This window comes from Salvelinus alpinus, chromosome 15 (assembly GCF_045679555.1).
Source record: "Salvelinus alpinus chromosome 15, SLU_Salpinus.1, whole genome shotgun sequence".
In the NCBI taxonomy this organism is placed as follows: domain Eukaryota; kingdom Metazoa; phylum Chordata; class Actinopteri; order Salmoniformes; family Salmonidae; genus Salvelinus; species Salvelinus alpinus.
Genome location: NC_092100.1, coordinates 25,026,898 through 25,037,807, shown reverse-complemented (window position 1 = coordinate 25,037,807; position 10,910 = coordinate 25,026,898). Strand labels below are relative to the sequence as shown.

General features: G+C 41.0%; 1 protein-coding gene across 2 annotated transcripts; it reads left to right on the top strand.

Annotated features, from left to right (window-relative positions):
* The first annotated feature begins 5,384 nt into the window (after positions 1-5,384).
* On the top strand, positions 5,385-9,351 carry LOC139539767 (zinc finger protein 271-like). 2 transcript variants are annotated; one of them, XM_071343044.1, is made up of 4 exons: positions 5,385-5,658; positions 6,221-6,479; positions 6,679-6,774; positions 7,274-9,351. In XM_071343044.1, exons 1-4 carry the CDS (start codon positions 5,515-5,517, stop codon positions 9,046-9,048), a joined length of 2,274 nt encoding a protein of 757 aa, XP_071199145.1. In that variant the 5' UTR covers positions 5,385-5,514; the 3' UTR covers positions 9,049-9,351. The 2 variants fall into 2 exon arrangements, with proteins under 2 accessions (XP_071199145.1, XP_071199146.1); XM_071343045.1 differs by lacking the exon at positions 5,385-5,658 and adding an exon at positions 5,709-6,093.
* The last annotated feature ends 1,559 nt before the right edge of the window (positions 9,352-10,910 follow it).

Sequence of the window (10,910 nt, the reverse complement as noted above, 5' to 3'; positions counted from 1 at the left end):
GGACTGATGGTAGCGCTCACCTTGTCTTCTTCGGACAAGCTTTTTTCCGGATGCCCCAAACAATCGGTACGTCCCAAGGATCCCCAATAGCACTACACTTAAGGTGATAGGCCCAGAATATTTGTTTTAACTGTTACACTTCAATGATACAACTGTAGACCAGGGCATGACTCAAAGGGAAAGCAAGGAAATCCGTTAGAGCAGTGGCCAAAAACACAATCAAGATTAGCTTCCCAATTAGATGGTTGGTGTGAGAGCCTTCAGGGTGCACATGGTCTATGCTTGTCACAGGTTTTCCACAGTCAACATGTGTTTCTCTCATCTGCATAAATGTTACATTCCACACCCCCAGAAGGAATATGGAGGGTACGTGAGTGATTTGGACTCCACTCCTGACCAGCTTAATTAATCATATTACAACACGGAAGAGATGTGTGCTTTCTAAGAGTTTGAACTTGAGCATACTTCTTTGCAATGGCAGAAACAAAACGTCTCAGGGGAGAGAGGGGTAATTTGAGCCAAAGGGGTAGGTTGAGCCACCCTTGTTTCGAGGAAACCATACACAAAATTAATAATTTTACCAAATATTTAGGAAGAGGTTATCATTTTATGTGACTGTGAAGGAAGAAACCACATGGAAAAAGTGGTAAACAAGTTAGGTAAAAAAACGATTTTCACCAAGTTATTGTGTCAGAGATTTCATGATGCTTGTACTTGATTTAGATTTTTATTAGAATCGCCATTAGCCGACGCCAATGGGGACAGCTAGTCTTACTGGGGTCAGACGCATAACGAAAAACTATTTACAGACAAAAGACTTTACATACATTTAAAAACATTAGCATGTTGTGTGTGTGTGAGTGTGTGTGTGTGCATCTATCAGTTACACATACAGTTGAAGTTGGAAGTTTACATACGCCAAATACATTTAAACTCAGTTTTTCACAATTCCTGACATTTAATCCTAGTAAAAATTCACTGTTTTTGGTCAGTCAGGATCACCACTTTATTTTAAGAATCTGAAATGTCAGAATAACAGTAGAGAGAATGATTCATTTCAGCTTTTATTTCTTTCATCACATTCCCAGTGGGTCAGAAGTTTACATACACTCAATTAGCATTTGGTAGAATTGCCTTTAAATTGTTTAACTTGGGTCAAACGTTTTGGGTAGCCTTCCACAAGCTTCCCACAATAAGTTGGGTGAATTTTGTCCAATTCCTCCTGACAGAGCTGTTGTAACTGAGTCAGGTTTGTAGGCCTCCTTGCTCGCACACACTTTCTCAGTTCTGCCCACAAATTTTCTATAGGTTTGAGGTCAGGGCTTTGCGATGTTCACTCTAACATCTTGACTTTGTTGTCCTTAAGCCATTTTGCCACAACTTTGGAAGCATGCTTGGGGTCCTTGTCCATTTGGAAGACCCATTTGCGACCAAGCATTAACTTACTGACTGATGTCTTAAGATGTTGCTTCAATATATCCACATAATTTTCCTCCCTCATGATGCCATCTATTTTGTGAAGTGCACCAGTCCCTCCTGCAGCAAAGCACCCCCACAACATGATGCTGCCACCCCCGTGCTTCACGGTTGGGATGGTGTTCTTTGGCTTGCAAGCTTCCCCCTTTTTCCTCCAAACATAACGATGGTGATTATGGCCAAACAGTTCTATTTTTGTTTCATCAGACCAGAGGACATTTCTCCAAAAAGTACGATCTTTGTCCCCATGTGCAGTTGCAAACCATAGTCTGGCTTCTTTATGGCGGTTTTGGAGCAGTGGCTTCTTCCTTGCTGAGCGGCCTTTCAGGTTGTCAATACAGGACTCGTTTTACTGTGGATATAGATACTTTTGTACCTGTTTCCTCCAGTATCTTCACAAGGTCCTTCGCTGTTGTTCTGGGATTGATTTGCACCTTTCGCATCAAAGTACGTCCATCTCTAGGAGACAGAACACGTCTCCTTCCTGAGCGGTATGATGGCTGCGTGGTCCCATGGTGTTTATACTGCGTACTATTGTTTGTACAGATGAACGTGGTCCTTCAGGCATTTGGAAATTGCTCCCAAGAATGAACCAGTTCTTCAAAAAACATTCTGAGGTCTTGGCTGAAATTCCTTTGGATTTTCCCATGATGTCAAGCAAAGAGGCACTGCGTTTGAAGGTAGGCCTTGAAATACATCCACAGGTACACCTCCAATTGACTCAAATGATGTCAATTAGCCTATCAGAAGGTTCTAAAGCCATGACATCATTTTCTGGAATTTTCCAAGCTGTTTAAAAGGCACAGTCAACTTAATGTATGTAAACTTCTGACCCACTGGAATTGTGATTCAGTGAATTATAAGTGAAATAATCTGTCTGTAAACAATTGTTGGAAAAATGACTTGCGTCATGCTCAAAGCAGATGTCCTAACCGACTTGCCAAAACTATAGTTTGTTAACAAGAATTTTGTGGTGTGGTTGAAAAACGAGTTTTAATGACTCCAACATAAGTGTATGTAAACTTTCGACTTCAACTGTACATGTCAGTACATACACAAAAAAAGTAGGTCACATATCTAAACCAAAGTAGATACATTTTTATTGTTCTATACATCAGTTGGGGTCTCTATAAGTTTCAATATGAGATCCTAAACCTAGCATAAAAGCGCATCCTTGTAGCTGTGTGGGCTAATAGTCTAAATGTTTGCCTTGGGGTAAGTTGAGCCAATGGCTATGGGGTAAGTTGAGTCAATGGTTGAGCCAATGACAAGTTGAGTAAATTGAAGTGTTTTCTTTCCAGGCGTAATACAAGGCATTTTCGCTGGGATATGAGGTAACAACAGGGCCTATGTTAAAAGTGTTTAAAAGAGTAAAAGTATTTGTTAGGTGTTTAGTCTGTTAAAATATTAAATGATTAAAAGACAGTAAGCAATTGTGAATATGTTGAATTGTGTTTGGGAAATAAAGTTAGACTTGATTTTTAAAAGGTATTGGCAATATTTAATTAAATATAGAATTGTGTAGGTGTCTTAACTTACCCTGTCCAGTGGCTCAACTTACCACGTACCCGAGGTAAGTTATGCCAAGAGAACACTTTTTTTCAAAACTGTAATGTTTGCATGAATTATGATTATTTTCAGGATTACACACCAATATATGTAGATATCTTTGTTAGAAAGAATACTATATTTCCCCTTGATGGAGTGATGCTGAATGTAAAAATTGGCTCAACTTACCCCTTTCTCCCCTACATGCAAGTTTAAACATTTAAAATCAGATTTTCACAATTCCTGACATTTAATCCTAGTAAAAATTCCATGTTTTTGGTCAGTTAGGATCACCACTTTATTGTAAGAATGTGAAATGTCAGAATAATAGTAGAGAGAATGATTTATTTCAGCTTTTATTTCTTTCATCGCATTCCCATTGGGTCAGAAGTTTACATACACTCAAATAGTATTTGGTAGCATTGCCTTTAAATTGTTCAACTTGGGTCAAACGTTTCGGGTAGCCTTCCACAAGCTTCCCACAATAAGTTGGGAGAATTTTGGCCCATTCCTCCTGACAGAGCTGGTGTAACTGAGTCAGGTTTGTAGGCCTTGCTCGCACATGCTTTTTCAGTTCTGCCCACAAATTGTCTATAGGATTGAGGTCAGGGCTTGGTTGAACAATGAGTTTTAATAACTCCAACCTAAGTGTATGTAAACTTCCGACTTCAACTGTATATACACACACTACCGGTCAAAGTTTAAGGAGACCTACTCATTCAAGGGTTTTTCTTTATTTTGTACTATTTTCTACATTGTAGAATAATAGTGAAGACATCAACACAATGAAATAACACATGGTATCATGTAGTAACCAAAAACGTGTTAAACAAATCTAAATATATTTTATATTTGAGATTTGAGATTCTTTAAATAGCCACCCTTTGCCTTGATGACAGCTTAGCACACTCTTGGCATTCTCTCAGCCAGCTTCACCTGGAAGGCTTTTCCAACAGTCTTGAAGGAGTTCCCACATATGCTGAGCACTTGTTGGCTGCTTTTCCTTCACTCTGCGGTCCGACTCATCCCAAACCATCACAATTTGGTTGAGGTCGGGGGATTGTGGAGGCCAGGTCATCTGATGCAGCACTCCATCACCCTCCTTCTTGGTAAAATAACCCTTACACAGCCTGGAGGTGTGTTGAGTCATTGTCCTGTTGAAAAACAAATGATAGTCCCAGTAAGCCCAAGCCAGATGGGATGGTGTATCGCTGCAGAATGCTGTGGTAGCCATGCTAGTTAAGTGTGCCTTGACAGTGTCACCAGCAAAGCACCCCCACACCATAACCCCTCCTCCTCCATGCTTTACGGTGGGAAATACACATGCAGAGATCATCCGTTCACCCACAATGCATCTCATAAAGACACGCCGGTTGGAACCAAAAATCTCCAATTTGGAATCCAGACCAAAGGACAATTTCCACCGGTCTAATGTCCATTGCTTGTGTTTCTTGGCCCAAGCACATCGCTTCTTCTTATTGGTGTCCTTTTGGAGTGGTTTCTTTGCAGCAATTCGACCATGAACACCTGATTCACAGTCTCCTCTGAACAGTTGATGTTGAGATGTGTCTGTTACTTGAAATCTGTGAAGCATTTATTTGGGCTGCAATTTCTGAGGCTGATAACTCTAACGAACTTATCCTCTGCAGCAGAGGTAACTCTGGGTCTTTCATTCCTATTGCGGTCCTCATGAGAGCCAGTTTCATCATAGCGCTTGATGGGTTTTGCAACTGCACTTGAGGAAACTTTCAAAGTTCTCGAAATGTTCTGTATTGACTGACCTTCATGTCTTAAAGTATTATGGACTGTTGTTTCTCTTTGCTTATTTGAGCTGTTCTTGCCAAAATATGGACTTGGTCTTTTACCAAACAGGACCTATCTTCTGTATACCCCCCCCCCCTACCTTGTCACAACACAACTGATTGGCTCAAATGCGTTAAGAAGGAAAGAAATTCCACAATTAACTTTTAAGAAGGCACACCTGTTGATTGAAATGCCTTCCAGGTGACTGCCTCATGAAGCTGGTTGAGAGAAGGCCAAGAGTGTACAAATCTGTCATCAAGGCAAAGGGTGGCTACTTTGAAGAATATAAAATATGTTTTGATTTGTTTTACAGTTTTTGGTTACTACATGATTCCATGTGTTATTTCATAGTTTTGATGTCTTCACTACTTTTTTACAATGTAGAAAATAGTACAAAATAAAGAAAAACCCTTGAATGAGTAGGTGTTCTAAAACCTTTTCTAAAACTAGTGCATATTTAGATATGAACAAATCTGAATAATTGTTCGTGGTCAGACACTTTTCTACTATAACGCGAGTGACTTTAATTTGGAACATTTCTAAAATTCCGTGACCCGGAAGGGATCTGACAAGCCGCCAGTTGGCTTCACGCGGATGACAGTATCAGCTAGTTAGCAAAAATATGCTACCTAAGATAAATGTAGCTGCGACTTGTAGTTTTTATTTTAACGTTACTTGAATTGGTCGATGGTCAAAATGGCTACAATTTACAATATGTTCCAGTCAGAAACAACATCGATTATGGCCTTCGTCGTCGAGACGGCAATGACAGAAATATACACATTTTTGCCAAACTCTGACGCTAACAACGACGTTAATCCGGGAAGAGAGGTGAGTCTTCTAAAATATTTCTGTCATTGAGCAGTATAATGACGGGCGCCTAATGACTACAACCAGCTACGTTAGCTAACGAACAAAAGTTATTTGAATAAATTTGCTGCCGTCTGTAACCTAAATTAACCTGAGCGTGTCCCCGATTCTGATGTTCAGGTTAAAGGAAGCTAGGTTGAAGATAATGTATCCCTGAAAACCGGATGTTTTTGGTTTTCAACAACCGCGCTGAGGGTGCAAACTACCTATTTTGACTACCTAGCGAACGTTAATGTTTAATTTTGTGTTATTTAACCATCATTTAACTAGGCAAGTCAATTAAGAACAAATGCGTATTTGCAATGACAGACTACACCGGCCAAACCCGGACGACGCTGGGCCAATTGTGCGCCGCCCTATTGGACTCCCAATCACGGCCGGTTGTGAAACAGCCTGGTACAACGTTACTTAACTAGTACTACTAGCTAGCCCTCAGCTAGGTTTCTAGCTAACGTTACTGGTTTCACATCCTCTGCTGTATACAGTAACTAACTAGTTCACTTGTTTCTATTGCTCTACACAGCTCTGCACCATTATGAATTTGTTGATGGGGGAGGGTATTCGTAAAGTCTGCCAACTATTCCTAGTGGCCTCCTCACGTTTGCAAAATGAAAACGAGAAACTGAAGACCAAGGTGGAGCAGATGGATGAATATATGAAGGAAATTACTGAGAAGGCTGAACATTATAGAACGTCTCTGGCTAAAGTGGAGGCAGAACCGAAAGTACAGACGCCAACCCATGTTCTGCACAACGGAATGATCTTTGCAATAAAACCAGTTGGTGAGTGTTGTAGACCTCCAGTCATTAGGTTCCTGCCTATAATAAGTTAGTTAAATAGGTCTGTTGTAGGTGTACTGATTGTTTTGTTCCCCATCTTTGATAGTTTTGTTTGTAGTAACTTCACACATATCATTTTGTTGAAATGAAAAAGTGAGAGTTTTGAACATGTTTCAATGTAACTTTGCTTGTTGTTCTTTAGATCTCCCATTGTTGCCTGGAATGACAGCGGCTTCAGCGTTGCCAGGGAATGTCAGTCAAGCAAACACAGTCACTAACGCAACATCCGTCTGTGCAGGTAATATCCTCAAAGTGGTGTTATTTTTGAATAATCGTTGCCAAACCAGGGGTGCGTTCACTTTAATGTTTGCTGTGATGGTTTGTACTGAACTAAATGTTTCCCTCAAACAGTAAATTGGCTTACTAAACATACAGTTTTTTCAGAATAGCACCGTTACCTTTGAATCTCATGTTGTAAAGTTGTGATCTGCTGAATGTGGTCCAGGGTCATATTCAGTAGGAACCAAACAAAAGAAAATGGGGATTAACTACCTGAATGCCAATAAGAAACGTCTGTTTGTTTTCTGTTGCATAACATTTTTCTGTGGTGTGCGCTAGAAAACAATACACAGGCTGTTAAAAAGCATGTTTATTTTAAGGCAAAAATATTGATATTGCCATATATTGGTTGATTTATTTGTCTAAATACATTTAGTATAACCTAATAATTTTGTTAAATTCTCTTAACTTAGGCTATAGTTTTACTATGTGTATGCTCACATTCCTCTTATTTTTAGGTCCTGCCAAAGTTTGCAGTAAACCTACAGAGACGACTTCATTGGAGTATGACTCCTCTCTGGGAGACACACATGGACTGAATACAGAGCCCTCACCAAGAGATACTGAATCCAACGTTGAGCATATGAGAGCTGCTCTTCCAGAGGGCACCGACAACGGTAGAGACAGCCATGAAAGACATAAAAACAGTAATACTACTAATGGGACAGGATCCACAGAAAACAAACGCTTCAAGTGTGATGTTTGTGAGAAGACATTCAGCAAGAAAGAGTTGCTGAGAGTTCACAAGCTAATCCACACAAAACCTTTCAAGTGTGACATTTGTGAGAAGACCTTCAGCAGGAAAGGGTTACTGGAAGGTCATAAGTTAATTCACTCAAGACCGTTCACCTGTGACGTTTGTGACAAGACCTTTAGCCTGAACCGCATGCTGTTACGTCACAAGCTAATTCACACAGGAGAGAGGCCATTTGCTTGTGGTCAATGTGGCAAAACATTCAGAATGTCCAAGCAGCTCGAACGTCACATGTTGCATCACAAAGAAAACCATTTCAGTTGCAAAGTCTGTGGAAATACATTCTCTACCAAGACAGATCTGACACAACATCGGCTAGTTCATGCAGTGGAGAGACCGTTCAAGTGCCTGACTTGTGGAAAGGGTTTCACAAAAAGGACCATACTTATGGGGCACGAGAGAATCCACACCGGTGAAAAACCATACAGCTGTGCTGAATGTGGGAAGAGTTACAGACAGTCTTATGACCTAAGAATTCATATGCGAAGACATACAGGTGCAGACATACGTCCACACTTGTGCTCAGAGTGTGGTAAGAGCTTTCGGACAAAATCCGTCCTCGAAAAGCACAAGCGAATTCATACAGGGGAGAAGCCATTTAAATGTGAGACCTGTGGAGCTGCTTTTGGCCATAAAGGAAACCTTGTGAGACACCAAGTGCTTCACACGGGGGAGAGACCATACAAATGTAAAGTGTGTGGGAAAAGCTACCCTCAATCCACCGACTTAAAAGCTCACATGCACCGTCATGGGGCAACCAAACCATTTATGTGTGACCTATGTGGAAAGACTTTTATTTACAATTACCAAATGAGACAACACAATCTACAATGGCACATGGCTGAAGGAGATAAGGTTCCTGGGAGAGAGGGAACATCAACAAAGCCATTCAGTTGCAAAATATGTTTGAACGGCTTCAGCTCCATGCTAACTCTGAAAAAGCATAAAGAAATTCACACAGGACAAAAGCAATATTCTTGTTCCATTTGCGGAAAGACCATTGCATATAAAAATGCTTTTGACTATCACATGAGAGTTCACAGTGGAGTGAAGCCCCATGAATGTAAATACTGTGGAAGGAAATTTATTCTGAAGCAAGCTCTTCAAGGACATGAGCGGACCCATACAGGTGAAAAACCCTTCAAATGCAGTTATTGTGACAAGACTTTCGCAGTCAACACCAATCTGAAAAGGCATGAGCGAATCCACACGGGAGAGAAGCCATTCAAATGTGATGTCTGCGGGAGAGGTTTCAGCCAAGCCAACAATGTTAAAGCCCACATGCAAGTCCACACTGGAGTTAGGCCTTACTATTGCAAGAGATGTGGAAAAGGCTTTTCTGACATAAGACACTACAAAAACCATAGCTGTGATGGTGTGGCTGTGACACGCACACACTGTGATGGTGATAATTATCGTAAATCTTCTGACGGCACTTTCAGAAGTAGAAAAGGAGGTAGACGGGAGTGCTTGCCATAATGCTGCTGTTGTGTAGACTCGTGATATCTCAATATCATCTACAGACTGTAGACTACAGTGGTGCAACTTCCTGCTTACAGATGTCATGAACAATGGGGATTTATTCAGTGGGGTGAAATGTTCTCGGTGAGTTTCTGGAAAGCCTTGTATGAAATGAGAGCGTACTTTAGGAAACTAGATATTTGCTTGCTGTAGTGCTTGGAGATCTTGCTATAAATCAAAAGGTTAATGTTCATGAGCCCAAATTCTCATTTGTTCATATTGTGTAAATCAATAAACACATCATTCATGTGAAGTTATAAACTGGGTGGGGCGAGCCCTGCATGCCGATAGCCGTCGTATATCAGACTGTATACCACGGGTATGACAAAACATTTATTTTTACTGCTCTAATTCCATTGGTAACCAGTGTATAATAGCAATAAGGCACCTTGGGAGTTTGTGGTATATGGCTAATATACCACAGCTAAGGACAATGTCCAGTCACTCCACGATGCGTCGTGCCTAAGAACGGCCCTTAGCCGTGGTATATTGGCCATATACCACACCCCCTCGTGACTTATTGCTTAAATATAGAGACCCCTAAATCAAATCAAACTTTATTTGTCACATGCGCCGAATACAAGTGTAGACTTTACTGTGAAATGTTTACTTACAAGCCCTTAACCAACAGTGCAGTTCAAGAAGAGTTAAGAAAATATTTACCAAGTAGACTACAATAAAGTAACACAATAAGAATAATGAGGCTATATACAGGGTGTACCGAGTCAGTGTCCGGGGGTACAGGTTAGTTGAGGTAATTTGTACATGTAGGTGGGGGTTGAAGTGACTATGCATAGATAATAAACAGTGAGTAGCAACAGTATATAAAGGGAGGGTGATCAATGTAAATTGTCCGGTGGTGATTTTATTAATTGTTCAGCAGTCTTATGGCTTGGGGGTAGAAGCTGTTGAGGCTTTTGGTCCTAGACTTGGCGTTCCGGTACCGCTTGCCGTGCAGTAGCAGAGAGAAGTCTAACTGAGGTGACTGGAGTCTCAGACAATTTTATGGGCTTTCCTCTGACACCGCCTATTGTATATGTCCTGGATGGCAGGAAGCTTGGTCCCAGTGACGTACTGGGCCGTTCGCACTACCCTCTGTAGCGCCTTACGGTCAGATGCCGAGCAGTTGCCACACCAAGAGGTGATGCAACCGGACAGGAAGCTCTCGATGGTGCAGCTGTAGAACCTTTTGAGGATCTGGGGACGCATGCCAAATCTTTTCAGTCTCCTGAGGGGAAAAGGGTTTTGTCGTGCTCTCTTCACGACTGTCTTGGTATGTTTGGACCATGATAGTTCATGGACACCAAGGAACTTGACACTCGACCCGCTCCACTACAGCCTCGTTGATGTTAATGGAGGCCTGTTCGGCCTGCCTTTTCCTGTAGTCCATAATCAGCTCCTTTGTCTTGCTTACATTAACCTGTCTAGGACTGGGGTTCCGCTAGCGTTTGAACCCCTCGCCAACAGCCAATGAAATTGCAGGGCGCCAAATACAAATCAACAGAAATCTCATAAATCAAATTTCTCAAACATACAAGTATTAGGCAACATTTTTAAGATAAAATTATTGTTAATCCAGCCACAGTGTCTGATTTCAAAAATGCTTTACAGCGAAAGCTCCACAAACGATTATGTTAGGCCACCACCAAGTCACAGAAAAACCCAGCCATTTTTCCAGCCAAAGAGAGGAGTCACAAAAAGCACAAATAGAGAGAAAATTAATCACTAACCTTTGATCTTCATCAGATGACACTCATAGGACTTCATGTTACACAATACATGTATGTTTTGTTCGATAAAGTGTATATTTATATCCAAAA

Excerpts from the sequence above, each read along its gene's own strand:
- LOC139539767 (XM_071343044.1), top strand. The coding sequence starts at position 5,515 with ATGGTCAAAATGGCTACAATTTACAATATGTTCCAGTCAGAAACAACA. Across the intron at positions 5,659-6,220 it reads ACGTTAATCCGGGAAGAGAG|CTCTGCACCATTATGAATTT; the intron begins GTGAGTCTTCTA and ends TGCTCTACACAG. Across the intron at positions 6,775-7,273 it reads CGCAACATCCGTCTGTGCAG|GTCCTGCCAAAGTTTGCAGT; the intron begins GTAATATCCTCA and ends TCTTATTTTTAG.